Source organism: Carica papaya, chromosome 5, assembly GCF_054855325.1.
Source record: "Carica papaya isolate Zhongbai chromosome 5, ASM5485532v1, whole genome shotgun sequence".
NCBI lineage: Eukaryota > Viridiplantae > Streptophyta > Magnoliopsida > Brassicales > Caricaceae > Carica > Carica papaya.
In genome coordinates, this window is record NC_142313.1 from 4,432,668 (window position 1) to 4,455,295 (window position 22,628).

The 22,628-nt window shown below is 36.1% G+C and overlaps 3 protein-coding genes and 1 long non-coding RNA gene across 5 annotated transcripts; 3 read left to right on the plus strand and 1 right to left on the minus strand.

Moving 5' to 3' along the window:
- Window positions 1–859: 859 nt before the first annotated feature.
- On the plus strand, window positions 860–5,056 carry GUN1 (s uncoupled 1). The gene is made up of 4 exons (XM_088219465.1): window positions 860–3,078; window positions 4,091–4,307; window positions 4,424–4,608; window positions 4,719–5,056. Exons 1-4 carry the CDS (start codon window positions 1,079–1,081, stop codon window positions 4,981–4,983), a joined length of 2,667 nt encoding a protein of 888 aa, XP_088075591.1. The 5' UTR covers window positions 860–1,078; the 3' UTR covers window positions 4,984–5,056.
- An 832-nt stretch (window positions 5,057–5,888) lies between these two features.
- LOC110819589 (cellular apoptosis susceptibility protein, putative / importin-alpha re-exporter) lies at window positions 5,889–10,455 on the plus strand. The gene is made up of 2 exons (XM_022048829.2): window positions 5,889–9,033; window positions 10,101–10,455. Exon 1 carries the CDS (start codon window positions 6,109–6,111, stop codon window positions 9,031–9,033), a length of 2,925 nt encoding a protein of 974 aa, XP_021904521.2. The 5' UTR covers window positions 5,889–6,108; the 3' UTR covers window positions 10,101–10,455.
- A 2,212-nt stretch (window positions 10,456–12,667) lies between these two features.
- On the plus strand, window positions 12,668–16,166 carry STS (stachyose synthase). Its single transcript, XM_022048854.2, has 4 exons — window positions 12,668–14,577; window positions 14,676–14,853; window positions 14,980–15,347; window positions 15,447–16,166. The coding sequence occupies exons 1-4, from the start codon at window positions 13,117–13,119 to the stop codon at window positions 16,044–16,046; spliced, it is 2,607 nt and encodes an 868-aa protein (XP_021904546.2). The 5' UTR covers window positions 12,668–13,116; the 3' UTR covers window positions 16,047–16,166.
- Window positions 16,167–18,973: 2,807 nt separating this feature from the next.
- Window positions 18,974–21,498, minus strand: LOC148253686 (uncharacterized). Of its 2 annotated transcripts, none has more exons than XR_015819228.1 (2): window positions 20,959–21,498; window positions 18,974–19,583 (listed from the first exon to the last, which is right to left on the minus strand). It is a non-coding gene; the product is annotated as an uncharacterized LOC148253686 (long non-coding RNA). The 2 variants fall into 2 exon arrangements; XR_015819227.1 differs by having other exon boundaries at window positions 18,974–20,385.
- Between the last annotated feature and the right edge of the window lie 1,130 nt (window positions 21,499–22,628).

The window sequence follows — 22,628 nt, forward strand, 5'->3', positions numbered from 1 at the left end:
AAGAAACATTAATTGCTCTCTTCTACCTTAGGCCCATATTAAACGAGGGTTTAATCCTCAGCCACACACCCAACTAGACTTCCCTTTTTTTTTTTCTAATGCCTTAAAAGGAGTGGCATTGAACACGAACCACAATGTCTGCTGTTATTTACTAACCAACAAACATGGTTTTATATTTTTTCATGAAATGTTTGGATTATGTTATAATTGTGATTTTTAAAAGATATATAACTTTGAACAAGTGTGGTGTGCTTCAATTAATTTAGCAATTTTTTATATTATAAAACATAAAGTTATCTAAGGTAATGAATTTCTTTCAATGCCGAATCAAATGGGTATATGCCCATTGACCCCGTAATTCAAAATTTCATAATAATTTAATAAATAACTTATTATATAATATATTTTAATTAATTCAAAATTTTAAAAAAGATCTCGAAAAGCATGCAACGCATTTTCCAAAAATACCAGCTGATATGCACGAACTGAATTGTCTTTCTGGTAATTTTGTAGAAAATACAAGGATACATCTGTAAATTAACTTCCCCAACTTTCCGTTTGAAAAGTAGTGACGTACAGGTAATAAAAATTGGGACCCACCGAGTTGGTCACCGACGGCATCATTAGGTCAAGGAATAATTCACTGTGTGCGCGGAACTAATTCCTGACCGTTGATTTCATCAACATCGTCGGTGGGTGCTGCTTAGTTGGCATCAAAATCCACTCCATCTCAAACTCACATCAGATCCAGCCGCGTCATTAATCGGCCCCACATAATCAATGGACGGCTCAGATTCGTTATGACTGAGCGACTTCCTTTTCTCTAAATAAACATATAATAAATTAACTGAGCGAAATTATCAATGTCTGAACTAAATGCCACTGTCTAGGAAAACTCCAACTCAGCTGGTAAACTACAAACAACACACTCTCTCTCTCTCTCTCTTATCTCAAATCCTCCCAGATGATTTTCATCGTCTTCTCCCTCCTCTCCCAAACCCTACCTAAACCTCTTTAGCCTCCATTTCTGATCCTCTCTCTCATATTTTCTTTTTCGTTTTCTTGAACAAAAAGAAAAATGGCGTCAACGCCGCCGCACTGCTCGATCACGACGACTAAGCCTTATCAGAACCACCAGTATCCGCAAAATCCGATCAAGACCCACCGTAACCAGACCCGCCAGCCTCACCATCGCAACAATCAACCCCAATACAGCCCTTGGACTCCCCAGAAATTCACGCTTCCTACGCCTCCTCCCTTACCCCGCAATCGACTCGAACCTGCTGCCGTCCCCTCCGCCGCTGCCGCTGCCGCTGTCACCGTCGCTACGTGTCCTCTTCCTCAGAGACCCACCAACTTTCCTTCCCTTTCCCCTCTTCCCTCCCCGCGATCCGACCTCGCCCAAGATTTCTCGGGTCGCCGCTCAACCCGGTTCTATTCCAAAATGCATTTCGGGCGCCCGAAGACCACCTTGACCACCCGCCACTCCTCCGTCGCTGTGGAAGCTCTTCAACAGGTGATCCACTTCGCTGGAGATGATTCTGGAATTGAGAATGTGCTGCTTAATTTCGAGTCCAGACTTTCTGGCTCTGACGACTATACTTTCCTTCTTCGCGAGCTGGGAAATAGAGGTGAGTCTGCTAAAGCTGTACGTTGTTTCGAGTTTGCTGTTAAAAGAGAGAAGAAAAAGAACGAGCAAGGGAAACTAGCTAGCGCCATGATTAGTATACTTGGTAGATTGGGTAAAGTTCAACTTGCCAAGAGTATTTTCGAGACGGCTTTGAATGAGGGCTATGGGAATACCGTTTATGCATTCTCTGCTGTAATTAGCGCGTATGGAAGAAGTGGGTATTGTGATGAGGCTATCTTGGTCTTTCAATCAATGAAGGATTATGGGCTGAAGCCAAATCTGGTCACTTACAATGCCGTGATTGATGCGTGTGGTAAAGGGGGTGTGGAGTTTAAACATGTTGTAGAGACTTTCGATGATATGTTGAGAAATAAGGTCCAACCTGACAGGATTACCTTCAATTCCTTACTTGCTGTGTGTAGCAGAGGAGGGTTATGGGAAGCAGCTAGAAATTTGTTTAATGAGATGATTAACAGAGGGATTGATCAGGATATTTTCACTTACAATACACTTTTGGATGCGGTTTGTAAAGGAGGGCAGATGGATTTGGCTTTTGAGATTATGGGGGAGATGCCCGCCAAGAATATCTTACCTAATGTTGTCACTTACAGTACCATGGTTGATGGGTATGCTAAGGCTGGCAGATTAGAGGACGCTCTTAGTTTGTTCAATCAAATGAAGTTTTTGGGCATTGGTTTGGATAGAGTATCATATAATACCTTGCTTTCAGTTTATGCGAAGCTTGGTAAGTTTGAGGAGGCCTTGGATGTTTGTAAGGAGATGGAGAGTTCGGGTATTAGGAAAGATGTTGTAACGTATAATGCACTTTTGGGCGGATATGGGAAGCAAGGGAAATATAATGAAGTTAGAAGAGTATTTGCAGAGATGAAAGCTGAAAATATTTTGCCCAATTTGTTGACTTATTCAACATTGATTGATGTTTACTTTAAAGGAGGTCTATATAAGGAGGCAATTGAGATTTTTAGAGAGTTCAAGCAGGCAGGTCTAAAAGCCGATGTTGTGCTTTATAGTGCCATAATTGATGCCTTGTGCAAGAATGGGTTGGTGGAATCTGCAGTATCTCTGCTTGATGAGATGACAAGGGAGGGAATTAGGCCTAATGTAGTTACATACAATTCTATAATTGATGCCTTTGGTCGGTCAGCATCTCAAGAGTGTGTGATTGATGGCAGTGGCGAACCTAATGGGTTAGTACACTCTTCTTTGGTGGTTGCCGAAAACAATGATAAAAGTAAGGTTGAGGATAGAGAGCACAACCAAATTATAAAGATTTTTCGGCAGCTAGCTGCTGAGAAAGGAGGTCAAGCTAGGAAGGATAACAAAGGCAGAAAGGAAATCTTATGCATTTTGGGAGTCTTCCAAAAGATGCATGAGCTGGAAATCAAACCAAATGTCGTCACATTCTCAGCCATTTTAAATGCATGCAGGTATTTGCTTTATGACTAAATATTTTTTATGTTTAGGCATTGTCTGGTGATGAATATTGAAATATGTGGATTCGGCCTGCCTTTCTTAGAGTTCTATGTTAAGCCAATTTCTTCTAAAATTTTGAAGATGACAGTACTCAGCACCACTGATGTTCTTCATATAACTGACTTGTATGACTGATGTTATTTGTTACTGTTAAATGACAGGATGGAAATTAGATGGTCTTTGGTAATAAACAGTGTTTAGTTCCCTCTGCTAATTCAGAATTTAGGATACACTTTTTCTCTTGTATTTAGAGCGAAGGAGCAATTGATGATCAATTTTTCTTTGTTCCTTCCTTCACGGTGTGCGCATGTCAGAGAATTGTTGGGTAGGCAGTCTGCTGAACTACCAGATGTGCCTTGTGAAAGATTACAAAATTTCTGGTTCAGGCTGACCTTTTTATATCTGTTTAACTACTTTAGTTTATACTCCTCCATATGTAGAAAAAATGAATCAAGCAGATATTTTTCTATATTTGATCAGAGATTTCTTTATGAAAGTATGAATCGGACTTTGAAGAAGGGGAAGGAAAAGGAGTCCTCGATCCTGCACCAGATAGAGCAGGACCTATTCAATCATATTAGGGCTCCTAGAATATGGTGTCCTTAGTTCTTTCTGTTGATTGTATTGAAAGAACCAATTGAATTGGAATTTCCCTATTGAGCCAGGTCACTTTGGGGCAAGTGGATCATTTATGATGAAAAGGATGAGCTTCAAACAAATGGTTTGGGGATCTTGCAGAGTGGAACCATGCAGTACCAGATACTAGATAGAGTATATACTTATCTGTTCAGGAAAATCTGGCATATTTCCTGTCCCTATAAAATGTCCAACTAATATGAAACATCAGTGGTGGACTAAAATATCTTTTTTCTTTTGTAAAGCTCTAGAATTCCTCACTGACTGTCTCTTCTTAGTCAAAACATTGATCTGTGTGAGTGATGTTAGACCTACGTTTTCTTGATGCAGCCGTTGTGATTCATACGAAGAGGCATTGATATTATTGGAGGAGCTTCGGTTGTTTGATGACCAAATATATGGTGTGGCACATGGACTTCTCATGGGCTATAGGGAGAATGTGTGGGTCCAAGCTCAGTCCCTTTTTGATGAAGTGAAGCTAATGGATTCTTCTACTGCATCTGCATTTTATAATGCTCTGACTGACATGCTATGGCACTTTGGTCAGGTCAGCATCTGTATCCAATCAACTAGTTTAAAACCAATATTCTCTGAGTTAAATTATAACCCTTTTAAGGCACCCTTGTTTTAAATTCTCATACTTCCTTTGTAATTGCCTTTCAGAAAAAAGGGGCTCAATTAGTTGTGCTTGAAGGAAAGCGGAGGCAAGTGTGGGAGAATGTCTGGTCTGATTCTTGCTTGGATTTACACCTAATGTCTTCAGGGGCTGCTAGAGCCATGGTTCATGCGTGGTTACTAAACATCCGTTCCATTGTGTTTGAAGGCCATGAGTTGCCAAAACTTTTAAGGTATGCTATATTTGATGGGTTTTTGCCTGTTTGTGGAATTTATATCAATATTTATACCTGTTTGGATGAAGATTAGAACTTTAGTAAAGAACCAACTCTTGCTTGTGCAGCATCTTGACTGGATGGGGAAAACACAGTAAAGTAGTGGGTGATGGCGCTCTAAGGCGAGCTATTGAGGCACTGCTGACGGGCATGGGTGCCCCGTTCCATCTGACAAAGTGTAACTTAGGTAGATTTATATCGACAGGATCAGTGGTTGCAGCTTGGTTAAAAGAATCTAGGACACTTAACGTGCTTGTTCTTCATGATGATATAAGTCATTCTGAAAGAACTAGGTTAGATCAAATCTCCAATTTGTCACCACTGCCCTTGTAGCCAACTGTACTATACTCTGTATCCTTGACATGTTTATATAAGCCATCAAAAGATAAAACATACACAGCTGAAACTCTCTCTCTCTCTCTCTCTCTCTCTCTCTCTCTCTCTCTCTCTCTCTCTCTCTCTCTCTTCCCCCCCCCCCCCCACCCCCCTTACCCCCCCCAATCCAACCAATAGTTATGCAAGTACAATATGGCATCACAAAACCATGGGAGGGTATGTTTGAATGGAAGAAAAAGCTTCCATTTTCTCCAATTTGAAAGCTTCCAGGCCGTGAGAAAATGAAATGATGGGAGGATTGGTTTTGAACATGCAATTATTTGTTTTGTTTTCCTTTTTTTTTTTTTGTATGGTTTCTTTTGATTGGTAACTCGTATACATATACCATAAAGGGGGTGAATAAAAGCCCCTAATGAGCATTCGTTCAGTGAAGAAGAATCCTTAAAAACTTATAGATAAATAACTTATGATGAACATAAATTTTATATAAAAATTTAGTATTCAAAAGGAAATCTAAACTTGAGTTTGTACAAGAATGTATAGTACTTATAAAAAGTAATTAAATATTTATTTATTTTTTTTTTCAAAATGACCTTAAAAAATTAAAAAATAAATATAGAGATTCTGAGAATTTTAACTCTACTTGTACCTAATTAAAATATTCAAATTGGGTCCAATCTTTTTCTGGTTTAATAAAAAAAGACAAATCCAGACATATGTTTTGAAGGATTCTTGAGCCTATAGAACTGAAAAGGATATAAAGGTACATCCCAACTGGGCCTCCATTGGAGACCAAGTAGCCCAAATAGCTACCGCCATACAGCGTACAATTAGTAACCAATCAAACCATTCCACGTGTCATGGCTCTTACAAAAATTCCCAATTTCTAAACCCCCAAACCCCACCCCCCCCCTCTGATTACATTTCTTTGCACTTTGAACATCCTCCTTTTCCCTCTCTTCTTCTCCCTTCATCACTACACTCCCCGTCCCTCGTCTTCCCTTCCTCTACCTCATTTCAGAAAAACCCTAGAAATCTCAGTCAATCCGCCCCCTAATTAGCGTTTCCACATTGAACCGTACATTCGAACTCTTCCGTTTTTTTGATTCGAAACCACAGTAAATGGAGTGGAATCCAGAAACTCTGCAATTCCTCTCCCAATGCTTCCTCCACACGCTCTCTCCATCGCCGGAGCCTCGCCGCGCCGCCGAGAAGTCGCTGGCCGAAGCCGCTGATCGTCCAAACTATGGCCTCGCCGTACTTCGCCTGGTAGCCGAGCCCTCAGTCGATGACCAGATCCGCCACTCGGCCGCTGTCAACTTCAAGAATCATCTCCGAGCCCGCTGGGCACCGTCCGCAGAACCCAAGGCTGCTACCATCACGCCGATCCTCGACCCCGAGAAGGAGCAGATCAAAACCCTAATCGTATCCCTCATGCTATCATCATCTCCCCGCATCCAGAGCCAGCTCAGTGAAGCCCTAGCCGTTATAGGCAAGCACGATTTCCCTAAATCGTGGCCCGCCTTGCTTCCTGAGCTCATTTCCAACCTCCACAGGGCTGTCCAGTCCGGTGATTATGCCTCCGTAAACGGTATCCTCGGAACTGCTAACTCTATTTTCAAAAAATTTAGGTATCAATATAAGACCAACGATCTTCTTCTGGATTTGAAGTATTGTCTCGACAATTTTGCTGCACCTTTGTTAGAGATTTTCCTCAAAACCGCCTCTTTTATTGATTCGGCCATGAGCTCTGGTGGTTCCCCGGCGACCCTTCGGCCTCTGTTGGAGTCGCAGAGGCTGTGCTCTAGAATATTTTATTCATTGAATTTTCAGGAACTGCCTGAATTTTTCGAGGATCATATGAGAGAATGGATGAGTGAATTCAAGAAATATCTTACTACTAGCTATCCCACGCTTGAGAGTACCGCTGATGGGTTAGCAGTTGTTGATGAGCTTAGGGCTGCAGTTTGTGAGAACATTAGTCTTTACATGGAGAAGAATGAGGAGGAGTTTCAAGGTTACTTGAACGATTTTGCATCTGCTGTATGGACTTTACTAGGTAATGTGCCCCTAGATTCCAGTCGTGACAGACTAGCTATCACTGCTATAAAGTTCTTGACAACAGTCAGTACAAGTGTGCACCATACCTTGTTTGCTGGCGAGGGAGTGATACCACAGATTTGTCAGAGCATTGTGATCCCAAATGTGCGTTTGAGGGATGAGGATGAGGAACTTTTTGAGATGAATTATGTAGAGTTTGTTAGGAGAGATATGGAGGGAAGTGATGTTGATACCAGGAGGAGGATTGCATGTGAGCTACTAAAAGGGATTGCAACCAATTATAAGAAGCAGGTAACTGATGTTGTTTCCGTTCAAATACAAAACTTGTTAGGCTCATTTGCGACAAATCCGACTGTGAATTGGAAGGATAAGGACTGTGCTATATACCTAGTTGTATCTCTTGCCACCAAAAAAGCTGGCGGTACTTCTGTGTCAACTGATCTTGTTGATGTTCAGAGCTTTTTTGCATCAGTTATTGTCCCTGAGTTGCAAAGTCAGGATGTGAATGGGTTTCCAATGCTGAAGGCTGGTGCCCTTAAGTTTTTTACAATGTTTAGGAGTCATATACCGAAGCCTGTTGCTTTTCAGTTGTTTCCTGATTTGGTACGCTTTCTTGCTGCAGAATCAAACGTGGTTCATTCCTATGCTGCTAGCTGTATAGAAAAATTATTGCTTGTCAAGGATGAGGGAGGGAAAGCAAGATATACTTCAGAAGATATAACTCCGTGCTTGCCAGTCTTGATGAATAACCTTTTTGGTGCCGTGAATTTTCAAGAGTCTGAGGAGAATCAATACATAATGAAGTGTATAATGCGGGTCCTGGGGGTTGCAAGCATTTCTAGCGAAGTTGCTGGACCTTGCATCACTCAGTTGACCTCTGTTCTAAATAGAGTTTGCAGCAATCCCAAAAATCCTATTTTTAATCACTACCTTTTTGAGTCAGTGGCATTACTTGTCAGGCGGGCGTGCCAGAAGGATATTTCTCTAATATCAGCCTTTGAAGGAAGTCTTTTCCCTAGCCTCCAGATGATTTTGGCCAATGATGTGACTGAGTTTCTGCCATATGCGTTCCAGCTATTGGCGCAGCTTGTAGAATTAAACAGGCCTCCTCTCTCAGCAAACTATATGCAGATATTTGTGCTTCTTCTATCACCTGACTCATGGAAGAGAAGTTCCAACGTGCCAGCTCTTGTTCGTCTGCTGCAGGCCTTCCTTCAAAAAGCACCTCATGAGCTCAATCAAGAGGGTAGGCTGAGTCAGGTGCTGGGGATATTCAACATGCTTGTTTCATCTCCAAGCACAGATGAACAGGGTTTCTATGTCCTCAACACTGTTATTGAGAATCTTGAATTTAATGTCATATCTCCTTATATACGTCATATCTGGAATGCCCTTTTCACACGTCTCCAAAATCACCGCACAGTAAAGTTCCAGAAGTCTCTTATCATTTTTATGTCACTTTTCTTGGTCAAGCATGGTCCTGCAAACCTCATAGAGACAATGAATGCCGTTCAGCCCAATATCTTTTTTGTGATTATGGAGCAGTTTTGGATACCTAATCTTAAGCTGATCACTGGCACTGTTGAGCTTAAGTTAGCTGCTGTTGCATCCACCAAGCTCATCTGCGAATCTCCAGCCCTCCTGGATGCTTCTGCTGCTAGACATTGGGGGAAGATGCTTGATAGCATCGTTACCCTTCTCTCACAACCTGAGCAGGACAGACTTGAGGAGGAACCAGAAGTGCCAGATATTGCAGAAAATGTGGGGTATACAGCTGCCTTTGTTAATCTTTACAATGCTGGAAAAAATGAGGTTGATCCTTTAAAGGATATAAAGGATCCTAAGGAGTTCCTGGTGGCTTCCTTGGCAAGACTTTCTTCTCTTTCTCCTGGGAGGTACCCCTTGGTTATCAGTGAAAACCTTGAACAAGCAAACCAAGCAGCATTACTTCAGCTTTGCAGCAATTACAATTGTTCAATAGTTTGAGTAAGCATTATCATCCTATAATTATGTTATTCCATTATTATTTTTACTGCAAAAAAGTGAAGTGCTTAGTCTATTACCTTGAGTCAAATGAAATGTATAATGAAGGATTTTTTGGCTGTTGCAAAAAGTTACGTTGCTTGTGCTTGTGAGGATGTTCTTCATCTAAATTATGTTATCTTGTTGAATCATTTGGAAGGGAAACCATGGTAATATGATTAGTTGGTGACTGCAAGTGGGGATCTGATGATATTTTTCTTATTTAAAAGGAGGGAAAGCTATTATTGTCCTTGGCTTGTTAACAATTGTTGAGCTCTGATATATCTATCTTTTTCTGTCCAAATTTGTTAATAAGCTGGCATGCTTCAGTTTATATTTTGATCAACATTAAGAAATTTTTTTTTGTTTTCATCATTGCATTGTCTGACCTTTCTGGTTAGGGTTTCCTATTCTTTTGCTCAACTTGTTGTCACTTGTGTTATTATAAATCCTAGTGTTATGTTTCTGATTCTATAGTGTAAGTTTTGACGGGATTGCCTTTGTTTTGTTTTGGAGGGGGAGGGGGAAGGGAGAAGGCTCTTCAATTTCTTTTTGATCTTTGTTTGAATTATCCAATATTTTCCTTTCTAATTTTATTAAAAAGTTAAACATCACAGTGCTTATCTCGTCTAAAGAGAATAAGTCCTATATGTTTTGATAAGAATCTTTTCTAGGTTTCTTTGCTGATTCACTTGATCAACAAAAGCATCTGTTTTTTCCTGAACAATGAAAATGCATATTGCATGTTCAACAACCTCTCTATCTCTTTTCCTACCTCGTTTTTGTGTTCATGAAACAAACAGAATCTGTAACCTGCATCTACAGTGGTGGCTACAATGTACACCAGGGTGAAGATATAATGCTCACTTCTGTATATCCTGAGGTCTCCATACAGTCATCAGCAGTCAACCATTAGGTTTCAGGGGCACTGCCCTTGGCAATATTTTTGTCTGATCCATCGGTTTATAGTATGCTACTCTTCACTACTAGATTATATGGTGATTTGATCATTCATTCCTATAATTTTGCAGGACATGATGCAGAAGTGTGCATTGTTTTGGTCATACAGTCTCAACTGGTATTGTCGAACTTGCAAATTTTTGGGAAGGTGATTCACACATTGTCTTCAAACAGTAAATGATGTTTTGATTTGTGGAAGGAGTCCTTGTAGACCCGAAACATGGGATTCCATGGTTGTATTTTCTCCATGTTTTATTGGGTAGATCTTGTGTTTTATTGAGCATGCATTTATCAGCAAATGTAGATCCATAATCCATGTTTTGGTCGGAAGAGTTGTAAGCTTGAAATCCATTGAACAATTGGCATAATGCATTATTGTAATGCGAGGAAAAGAAAAAGGATATCCGGATTTTTTTCTCTTCTCAAGAGTCATTTGGTGGAGTACTTACTGAACTTTGTACTTGTTTACCCTTGTCTATCGATGCTCTCAGCTCTATGAGATATCTATCATTAGACTCAATCCATGGCTGCACTGAATGAAGGGTTCCTACGGCCAGCTTCCTGTGCCGAGCAAAACAAAAGCTCAAGCTATCAGTCAGTAGGACCTAGAACTGACTCAAGACTTCTGGGTAAATGCTTTATGAAAGTGGTTTCGTGATGAGTTTTTTTGGATAAATCATTTCCTTGTCTAATTTCCAATATGCATTTTACTATTCACAAGTAAAATATAATTTCTTTGATTTAGAATACAACAATTCTATCTCGAGTTCTTTGATGCAATGAAGTAAGTTCTTAATTTTCCAGAAATTTAAAGCTGAGGATATTTGGTAACTCAAAACAATCTAAATATGTATGTATTAAAGACTAATACAAGAACTAGAAGGATAATGTGAAAATTTAAGTAACGTGGTAGTTAAAATGTATTACAGCCCATCTAATCAATCTTCACACCCATGTAGCTCCTTGTTATATAACTTTAAAGGACGCATGACCTTGAAATTCTTTAGTGCCTTATTCCATGGGAAGTCTCGGATTCTAAATTCTTCTCTCTTACAAAAATAGGATTACATAAAAATAAGAATCCCAACAGACAAAAACAAAAAACAAAACGTGAAAGAATATTTCGCCCTTGGAGCCACCTAAATTTAACCTTTGAGATACCATCAAAATACCCCAAACGCAAAGTAAAGAAGTGCATATATAATTGTAAATGTATCATCCAATCAAGTGGCAAAAAAAAAAATATATATATATATATATATATTTTCAATTTATATTCATTAGTATCTGTATATATGTGTGTGTGTGTGTGTGTGTCCTATGATATATAATATATTCGTTAGCAAAACATTTACCATTTAGCTTCTTATGTATATATATGTGTGTGTAATTTTTTTATATATACGGATACATAAATTTATAGTAAGATTATATAGATTATATAAGAATGTAAATTCTTTGATTTCACTAAATTATTATCAAATTTTGATACAAAAAATATTTTTTTTTTTTTTGCAATTCGTGCTATATTTGTATGTACTTAATTTTATTCTTTAAATACGATTAATTGATACTTTGCAAGATCTAAATATACATACGAGAGAGAAAGAGGATAAGTAAAATTTGATGGTAAGATAGATATAATTATAGATTTTTCATATATAGAAGTTTATGTTTATGATTTTTTTTTTTTTTTTTACCATCATCCAAAATTAATTTCGTGTAAAATTAAAATAATATACAACAACAAAAAGAGCAATTAAGTTGACTATTTGGTTTGAACAATATTCAAACGCATAATAATATATTAACACGATTAGTGGGGTCATTGGATCTTTCCTGATCCCTCTGCTGCTTCACGTAAAATCATATATGTATATTATATATATATATATATATATATATATATATACACACACACAGACACACACACACACAATGGATATCATTAAAAAAATTAAAATTTCTATCAAATATATTATATTTTTCAAATATTAAAATGATCTTAAACAAATGAAAGGTGTCATTTTCCATTAGGGACTTTCCAGGAGCTCGTAAATCATACTGTCCCACCACCCTCCGCAGTTCATCACCAAACTCTCTCTGTGTGTGTGTGTATATATACATATATATGTTTATACATGTATATAATATTGGATATTAAAAGGCAAAAGAAAAACAAAACTTATATATTACATGATTATTCGAGCCACCTTTTTCCTTTAATCCGAGGAAAATTTACCTTAAAACTCTTCGACTTTCATCCAGTAAATGAGAAACATCTATGCATATGTCTCATTCATCTCTTTACAGGTGACATGCATGCATAGATGCATACGCATGGCTGGCTACTCACACGTATAAACATATATACACCCATATATATATATGTATATAACATACTTCAGTTTTATAATTATAATTTCATATTTATTTTGCCCCTGTAATTCCCCTCTAAAGGACAAATTTCAGTGCTCCTTGTTGGTTGAACAGGATAAAGCTTTGTCTTCTTCGTCAAAAGAGAGCAGAGCATAATAAAATGCTACCTACTTGTTCCACCGTCATTATCAACCGTCCAATATTCTTATCTATCTGGTAATTACCTTCCTTGATTCTATTTTTTACTCAATTTCTCACGCATCCACTTCCAGTTTTTTGCCTATATATACGTGATTAATCCTTTTCTTTCTCTGCAACCAAACATCTCCTATTTCCTCTTCTTCACACAGATTGTTTGATTCAGTGCTCGGTTTCCTTTCATTGATCTTCTTGTTTCTGCAATTAATCCTCTTGCTCGTATTGATCTCTTCTGTTCATTCAATTGTATCGTAGACTGTTAAGTTTTACTTCTAATTCCGTCATTGAAGTCTGGTTCCTGTAAAGTTCTTCAGAAAAACTCTGTTTCAAGTTGCAAAATTGTGTTCTTGAGCTGAAAGAACAAAAAAATAATAATAATAACTACTCAGATTCCTTTAACAGTAGAAAATTTCCCATTTTCCGACCATTTTGGATTTTTCTCTTCTTTTGATTTTTTTCTTAAAAAAAAGCACCAGTGTAACTACGGTTTTTTCTCATCTGTTTTCCTTCATGGCTCCACCTAATGATCCATCCATTTCAACTCTTAATTTTCTCAACCATGATTCTTCAGAAAAGTGCTTTGATTTGTCCAATGGGATATTCAATGTCAAAGGTGTCCCAATTCTCTCCAATGTTCCCACTAACGTCACTTTCTCATCATTCCTGTCTCTCTGCAAATCCTGGGATGCTCCTCTTCCCATCCTGCAACGTGTCCAATCCTCCTCTACCAGAGGCGGCTTCTTCAGCCTCACCAAAGACTCACCCTCCGAGATGACGACGAACTCACTGGGGAAATTCCTTAATAGAAATTTCTTAAGTATTTTCAGGTTCAAAACATGGTGGTCTACTCAGTGGGTCGGAACGAGTGGATCCGATTTGCAGAAAGAAACTCAATGGGTCCTCCTTGATGTCCCTGAAACAGGATCCTATCTCCTTATCTTACCCATAATTGACGGTCAGTTCAGGTCATCTCTTCATCCCGGCAATGGCGGCCATGTCCTGATCTCTGTAGAAAGCGGTTCTACTCATGTCAAAGCTTCTTCCTTTCCCACCATAGCTTATGTTCATGTCTGTGATAATCCATACACCTTGATGAAAGAAGCGTTTGCCGCCATTAGAGTCCATCTCAACACCTTCAAGCTCCTGGAAGAAAAAACTCTGCCTCCCATAGTTGATAAATTCGGGTGGTGCACTTGGGATGCATTTTACTTGACGGTTGAACCAGCCGGTATATGGCATGGACTGAATGAGCTCGTCAAAGGCGGTGTCACCCCGAGGTTTCTCATCATTGATGACGGCTGGCAAAGCATCAATTTCGATTCTGACTCTCCCGACTGGGACGCCAAAGGCCTAGTTCTTGGTGGAGAGCAGATGACTGGCAGACTTCACAGGCTTGATGAAGGTGAGAAGTTCAGGAATTACAAGAGTGGATCTTTATTGGGTCCTGATGCTCTACAATTCGATCCGGAAAGGCCCAAGATGATGATCGATAAGGCTATAGAAATCGAGAAGGCTAGTAAGGAATTCAAGAAGTTACTCCAATCCGGAGCTGACGTGTCCTGGTTAGATTCAAAGATGAAGAGGTTGAAGAAAGAATTAAATGAAATGTTTAGTGATTATCATAACAAAGGCAGTGGAAATGGTATTTGCAAAACTGATGAGTCTGGACTCAAGGCATTTACTAGAGACTTGAGAAAGAAATTCAAAGGCTTGGATGAGATATATGTGTGGCATGCTCTTTGTGGAGCTTGGGGTGGAATTAGGCCTGGATCAACCCATCTCCATTCTAGAATAATTCCTTGTCAATTGTCTCCGGGACTCGATAACACCATGCCGGATCTCGCTGTTGAAAAGATCATTGAAGGCGGTATTGGCCTTGTTCATCCCACTCAGACAGATGACTTCTATGATTCTATGCACTCTTACCTTGCTAGTGCTGGTATTACAGGAGTAAAAGTTGATGTAATTCATGTAAGTTCAAATTTTTTTTCCTTGTTTTGAAATTGACCCAGTTTATAACTTATAGTCATCTTTAATCATATGACGATTTTCTTTTTTGGGTCAAGCAGACTCTTGAATATGTGTCTGAGGAATTTGGAGGCAGAGTGGAATTAGCAAAGGCTTATTACAATGGGCTGACAAAGTCTATGACAAAGAACTTCAATGGCACTGGAGTCCTAGCCAGCATGCAGCAGTGCAATGACTTTTTCTACCTTGGGACAAAACAGATATCATTTGGAAGAGTTGGTAATTAAACCACAACATTGGATAATCATTTTTCTTATTTTAATTTATAGGTTCGTTTAATTCGACATATGTTTAAATGGGTTTAACTCGTTTTATTGATCTAATTATTGGGTTAATTATGATTAGGCGATGATTTCTGGTTCCAAGATCCAAATGGAGATCCTAAAGGAGTGTATTGGCTGCAAGGTGTTCATATGGTCCACTGTGCATATAACAGTTTGTGGATGGGCCAGATGATTCAACCAGATTGGGATATGTTCCAATCTGATCATGTCTGTGCCAAATATCACGCTGGTGCACGAGCCATTTGTGGCGGACCTGTCTACTTAAGTGACTCTCTTAATAGCCATGATTTTGATCTGATCAAGCAGCTTGTTTTCCCTGATGGCACTGTGCCAAGGTGCCAACATTTTGCCCTCCCAACCAGGGATTGCCTCTTCAAGAACCCTCTCTTTGACAATAACTCCATTCTCAAGATCTTCAACTTCAACAAGGTATATAAACAGTTCTATAATAATTTATATACATATATATATATATATATGTAATGGGTAAGTCTATCTAAATATTGATGTTGTTTGTGTATGGTCTAGTTTGGAGGTGTAATTGGAGCTTTCAATTGCCAAGGTGCCGGATGGGACAACAGGCAGCTTAGAATCACAGGCTACCCAGAATGCTACAAGCCAGTGTCCGGCACAGTCCATGTCAAAGACATAGAATGGGACCAAAAGGCTGAAGCTTCTCACATGGCCAAGGCTGACAAGTACATTGTCTATCTCAACCAAGCTGATCAACTCTTGCCCATAACCACTAAATCCCAACCCATTTCGTTAACTCTCCAGCCATCGACATTCGAGATTTTCAGTTTCGTGCCCGTCAAGAAACTCGGTCCAGACACCGATTTTGCAGCCATCGGCCTAACTAACATGTTCAACAGCGTAGGAACTATTCAAGGAGTGGAAGATTTTGTGGAGTCTAGAGAGGGTGATGATCAGGTTGGTGTGAAGGTGAAGTTGAAAGTGAAAGTGAAGGGGAAAGGCAAGTTCTTAGCGTATTCGGGTAAGTGTCCAAAGACGTGTGTCTTGAATGGTGAGGAGATTGGTTTTGAGTGGGGAAATGATGGTAGCCTCATCCTCAACCTTCCATGGATGGAGGAGACTGCCGGGGTTTCTGATTTGGAGTTTGTCTTCTGATTTAACTTTTAATTCCTTATTAATCAAGTGGTTCCAAAGATTAAGAACAAAAGATGTGTGCTTCTTAGTTTGTAATCTCTACTGACCTTGATGTTGGTTAATAAAAAGTGTTTCTTATTCCTTCTTGTTTTAAAACAGCAACCTATACTCTAAATTCTTGTGATCATGTTTTATATAAATCGAGAGAATTCTTATTTAATTTTAGTAGGTATTTTACTAACTACTATTTATTTTAATAATTAATATATTTTTTATTATAAAATATCGTAAAATTTAAATCAAATTATACCGTGTCTATTTGTATTCATAATTATAAAATTTACATTTTCAACAATTAAAAATAAATTACAAACACAAACTAATTTGAAACGGACATAAAATTAACTTAAATTTATAGTACTATCTTTATCAAATCATAATTTTGCTTGTATAATATTTTTATACTTTTAGAGATATAATTTGAATCAAAATGTATGTAACATACTTCATAAATGTTGTATCAATTACTTTATAATTATTAAAATTAACCCAATTTCTTATTCATCTTATCCTTCAAAATAATAAAAGAATGAAAAATTAAGCATATGGTTGGTTCTAGCACCGGCTGGTACAAAGAATTGTGGATCAGAAAGTTGATTCTGGTTGCTTCCTGTGTTTTTTTAACCATTTAAAATAATTAAGTAGGTCATGTCCCTTCAAAAATTTTAGAATAATATATAAATATATAGATATAAATCAGTACCTGTTCTACATCCCATGTATTTATATACACTACTACAGAAATAATTGTGAGAATTTGATGTTAATTATTTTTTTTTAATCAAGAGTTAATATATTAATAAATTAAGTGATATATAAGCCTACCCATTATGATACTCTATAAATAATTTTTAAATAAAAACAAATATTATAATACAATTTAACTCAATTTTATGATGATTTATAGACAAAAAAAAAAAAAAGAGAGAGAGATATTAACTATTAAATAATTATTAACAATAAAAGTCTATATTGAAAAAATAAATTATAAATTAGATTAGAGATAGATATATATATATATATATATATTTTATAAGGAGGAGAATGATACATATTCCAGACTAGGACACACCGACTAGAATGTCACTAGTCAACGAAATAAGATCGGCAAAAAGTTGACTATGGAAGTTGGAAAAAAATGTAGTTGACTAAACATGTTGAATCTGAACTATTCAACTCCTAACCATTAAAATAAGAATTTAATTATTTTTTTATATAATTAAAGCGGGGATTAAATAGTAATTCAAGAATCTCTGTGCTTGGCAACGAGGAAGGTAGTAAAGGTTATTACCCAATAATTATGGTTTAATTATTTTTATAACAATGAAGCTGTGAATTAAATAGTAATTCAAGTACAATACTTTTTGTGTCAAAAATCAAGAAATTTAAAATTTGAAAAAAAAAAGTTTTACTTGAATAAAATGAGTAATATTTTCAGTTAAATATTAAATCCAGATTAATTAATTTTACGATTTATAATTGCACATGTGAATTAAAATTAATTTAATTACGAATTAAAATCACGCTACATTTAAACCAAATATGACGTCATAAAGAGTTGACTATTTTTACGAGTTTATTAGAGTCTTTAATTCTTTTTTTTTTTTTTTAAATTATAGAATCCTTTATTAAATTATAAATAATTATATTTGTAAATTTTCTAAAATTCTTCCCAAATAAACATTAGTTTTTCACTCATCAAAAACTATTTTAACCTTTTAATTAGTTTTTCTTTTTATCAACTTTTAATTTTTCCTGAATCAGTAACAAAATATATATATAATTTCCTAAAAATGAAGAAAGAGGGGAGTGCATAGAATAATTGAAACGGTGGACATTAATTAAAGTACCGGTTAGTCGTCAGTTGAAGGGCAGAGAGCATGTGGCGTACACGTTTCATGACCGCAAACTGCCACCGTGTATCTGAAATTACATCACCTAAGAGGATTAATTAATCATAATTAATAATTAATTACTTATTTCAATTGGGATAATATTAATAGTAATCCCAATTAATGGAGTTGCTTAAGCAACAAGATAATTTAAGATGATTTTAAATATATATAAAATATACAATACAATATTTTATCTTGTATCTGGTCGGTCCAATAGCAACAAAAGTTAACTTAAACTGCCAACTGCTTTTTTCAACCATATTAAACTAACCCTCCTCCTTTAAGCCTTTCAACACACCTGTACATACATGTTTTCACTTTTCTGTATGTACATGTTGATGAGATGATGCATGTGTAACATATAATATATATGCGAATGCATGCATGGATGCATAGGCGCATGCATGGATGCATGGGCACGTACATGTTCGTGCATGATGCTTTTTTTGCTGTTGCATTTTCCAAACGGACAAACCGACCCGTTGAGAAAAATATATTGTAGTTATGGATTATAGTAATAATAATAATAATAAATTTAAAAATTAGTTTTAATTTTTTAATTATTTATTTGCCCTAAGTTTTTTTAACTCTACATTAATTATCTATCAGGTGTCAACTATTTATATAATATATATATAACAATTATACGGGCTGGACAGTTTCTGGGCTGGCCGTCCTGCACTGCCCCAGTCCACTAATGTATATATATATAAGATGATTACATAATATTCAAATATGTTTGTATATATATTGATAATTTTAAACTTATTTGTTTTTTAACTTAAAAAAATTATTCTATAACTCGATTTTTTTGGATTTAGATTTGGATCTTATAACGTACATCAGCCCGATTTCGGTTTCAGTCTACAGGTTGAAGACCTGAGTTCTTCAACATAAGCTTCCTGAGCAATATCATAGCTTTCTACGACTGATAAGTCCTCACTGAAGCACATCCTAACTACCATATGAAGAGATCACTGAGAAATTTTCGGATTGACCAATAAGTATGGAATGAAATTTTATTAATTTTACTAGTAGAAATACAATATCACATTACAAAGTTTGTATACCCACTATACAAAGTTGGTTTTCCAGAACACCAGAAGCCTCTTAAAACTCATGATTGAAGCAAGAAAAAGATATAAAGAATCCAGATTCAAGAACATACAGCAAGTGTATACTGGCCCCTGTCAACCATCTAGTTTCTGAGGCCAAGCTATGTTTCGAAACAAAAAAAAAAAAAAAGAATTTTCAGCACCAAAAGAGTACCGTTCATTTATAAATATACTAATATATTTATGATATTTCTAAAATCTTCCAACGTGTAAATGTTATGGTTTCGAAAAAAATAGAATTTAATCCTAAATCCTTCCAATCTGTTGGTTTTCACCCCAAACAGAATTTTAAAGATACAAACAACGGTCCCCAAAAGTCAAATAAGTATTAACCTGCTTAAACAGCAGCCGGAAACGATTCGAGCTATGAATTTCCTAAGCACGCCAATATCTGATTCTCGAGAACTACGTACCTCGCATTAATAACAGTAGTTTAACGAAGAAATTATTCCCAGAACTCTTGAAAGTCTTTGAAGAATATTTGGAACCTATTGCAAGAAGATTGAAAGATGAGCAAGACAAGAAGAATTAAGCAGTGAAACTGGTGAGCTACGTAGCCTGTTGTAAACTGCGTCAAATGATATGTTGTTTTTCTATCAAGTTATGCTTCTTAATGGCAAGTGGAACCAGTACTTATATTCTTAATTGACCTTCTCTTAAGGCTATTTTTGGACCAAAATGAGAAATTTTCTAGACTACCTGTAAATTTACACTTTTAACTCATAAGGTGATGGAATTTGGATTTTGGAATTTCAATTTTCATGCCTCAATTTTTTTATATTATTTTCTTACTGAATTTTCACAATCCTTACTTATATTACCTATGCAAAAGGAATTACACAAATTGTCGGAAACCATTGGAATTGAAGAAGAGTAAAATAAGAGTAAACTCATATGGGAAGAAGAATAGATACTGAATTCGAATTTTTCAGCCAACTAACTAGTTTTTAAATAAACAAATCATAACACAAGAATAACCATGAATCTAAAACTAAAATGGACTTCCATAAATGAACCAATAAACATATAAAAAAGAATCTGTTTTGACATGAAATGGATATATCCAATGGCAAAGTCTTATACCAAGAGTTGGTTCTCGTAAGAACGTACACAGTGGTTCACGTAAAAATACACTTTAAAATACCAAAGGAAGTTATTCATGTTCAAGCAAGTTTCAACAATACTATTGTGACTGTTACAGATCTACGGGGTCGAGTAATTTCTTGGTCCTCTGCCGATTACTTTTTGAATTCTGAGGTTTCTTATAAATTAGGTTCAACACTCATCAACCTAATAATAGGTAAAATTTTTATAAATTAGATTCAATACTTATCAGCTTCATTTTTAAACAAATTAGTTAATAAGACTACCACAACAGGAAACATAAAAAAACATACAAATTTATTCAACAGAAACAGCCTTTATAGTTTTTCATCACTCTGTTCAACTAAGAGCAATCCACTGCAATCTAAATGTGGACTTCAAAGCAAAATTCTTATTTTATAATCTATTTCTCCCTGTTCATATTTTATTACCACACCGGACTCATCTTCCCTTCGTTTTGTCTCCTACCATCCATTACAGAACTATCTAGGAGTAAGATTTAAACAAATATATCTGCCATGATTTCCACAATTCACAAGCTTACTTAAGCAAATAAAATTCTGCAGAATTACCTCTGCGCCATGCTTCCAATAAATTAATCATCCAATTCATTTTGCAATCCAATACCCAATGATCATGGAATAATTAAAAAGTATAACCTTTAAAAAATCTAATTTTCAGCTCCTGTTTAATCAATCAACGCCTAGTCCCCTGCTAATAAATTAAGAAAACGAAGGAATAAATTTGAATAGAGTGTACCAAATCGAAATCGCGAAGCTGCATAGGCAAGCTTCACGGCTAGTTCTCAGTTCATCAACATTCCGTCCAGATTTCTTCATAATCCACGATTTATCTCCAAGGTTTAACTGAAAAACAAAAGTGGAAGAAAGAAGAGAACAGACGAAGACAGATTACGAGTTTGTGCGTGAATCTAGCACACACCCGCCATGAAGCAGTGCATTTGATTAGTAAATCAAAGGGGAACGGCAAGAAGCCTGTTTCAGTGATGAGTTTTTTTTTATTAGATTCGCGCACAAACTTGAAATATGCCTCGTCCTTTCCGTCACCGAGCCCAAATTCTGGAACAGAAAAAAACAGAGAGAGAGAGAGAGAGATTTATTTAATAGTAAACCCTAATTTGATTGGCTAGGATTTGCCGACTGCAGGAGACGACGGATTTATTCAAGAGTTACATGATTACATTTTGGTCGGTAACTTTTCATTTACGGCGGCAATTATTGTAAGTTTGCCCAACTATCGCCGTCATAATTGTCGTTATCGTTAGATAATAACTAGCAACCAATAAGCAAACGTGTATCCAATCCACCTTAGCGAAAAAAAGGAAAGGCGAAGGAAGGTTTAAAAAGTCACGTTTTAGGTTTCTATTTTTACATTTTCAATATAAATATAAATTTTTATTTTAAATTAAAATTCGAATAATTTTAAAATAAATAATAAATAAATATCTCATCTTTTTTAATCTTTATGTACTTATTTTTCACGAAAATAAAAATATTTTATTTACTTATTAAATTTTATTTTATTTTATTTTATTTTATTCTGAAACGGAAAAAACAAAAAAGATGATTATACTCATGACGTCATCTCTGCAAGCACATGGATAACATGCTACCTTCGGGTCCAAGAAAGTAAGTGGAGCCTTTTGTGGTTGATAATTAACTTTAATGGGCCTGAAGGCCCACTCCTACCCATAAGAATCTTTCTCACGTGGATATTTTTTTTTAACGCACGTGTCAACTTTTCTTATGGGCTTATCTTTATTAAAGAGCCTTTTTTTTTTTAATGAATATCTTTATTAAAATTAAATAATAATAATGTTCTTTTTTAGTTTTTAGTTGTGGAAAACAGTATTTTAAAATTTAATATTACATTATCTATTAATAAAACTATATGTGTTATTAAGATAAAAGTGTTTAGAAATTAGTGTGATAATTAAAAAATTTTTAAAAAAAGTAGAGATATTTTTTTTGGTTATTTTATCTAATTAATTAAGACTAAGAGACATAAATAGGTAGATGCATGATATATTATTGATATAATAATAATTATTATTATTATTATTATCGCTATTATGAATTGGGATTAATTTTAATTAATTTGATTAATAGATTAATGTCCTGCAAGAAGAAACTCAACACGTATATACTGAAATTCCCCAGTAGGTGTGAATGAATAATTCATGTGTGTATGATTCTATACATGTGTGTGTGTGTGTGTGTGTGTATGTATTACGAGGCAAAGATTGATCCATGTGCATGGCCGCCATGAATTAGAAAAGAAAAGAAAATGTTAGCCAACTAATCCAAGAACAGGTAAAAAAAAAAAGGATATTTTTGTTTTTTCCCACTGATTATAAGAGAAAAAAAAAATAAACTATGAATTAAATCAAAAATGAATTCACCATCTTT

Bases quoted from the DNA above. Each gene is read 5' to 3' on its own strand.
- GUN1 (XM_088219465.1), top strand. From the start codon at position 1,079: ATGGCGTCAACGCCGCCGCACTGCTCGATCACGACGACTAAGCCTTAT. The intron at 4,308-4,423 runs GTCAGCATCTGT...ATTGCCTTTCAG, and splicing joins TGCTATGGCACTTTGGTCAG to AAAAAAGGGGCTCAATTAGT. The intron at 4,609-4,718 runs GTATGCTATATT...TTGCTTGTGCAG, and splicing joins GAGTTGCCAAAACTTTTAAG to CATCTTGACTGGATGGGGAA.
- LOC110819589 (XM_022048829.2), top strand. From the start codon at position 6,109: ATGGAGTGGAATCCAGAAACTCTGCAATTCCTCTCCCAATGCTTCCTC.
- STS (XM_022048854.2), top strand. From the start codon at position 13,117: ATGGCTCCACCTAATGATCCATCCATTTCAACTCTTAATTTTCTCAAC. The intron at 14,578-14,675 runs GTAAGTTCAAAT...TGGGTCAAGCAG, and splicing joins TAAAAGTTGATGTAATTCAT to ACTCTTGAATATGTGTCTGA. The intron at 15,348-15,446 runs GTATATAAACAG...TGTATGGTCTAG, and splicing joins AGATCTTCAACTTCAACAAG to TTTGGAGGTGTAATTGGAGC.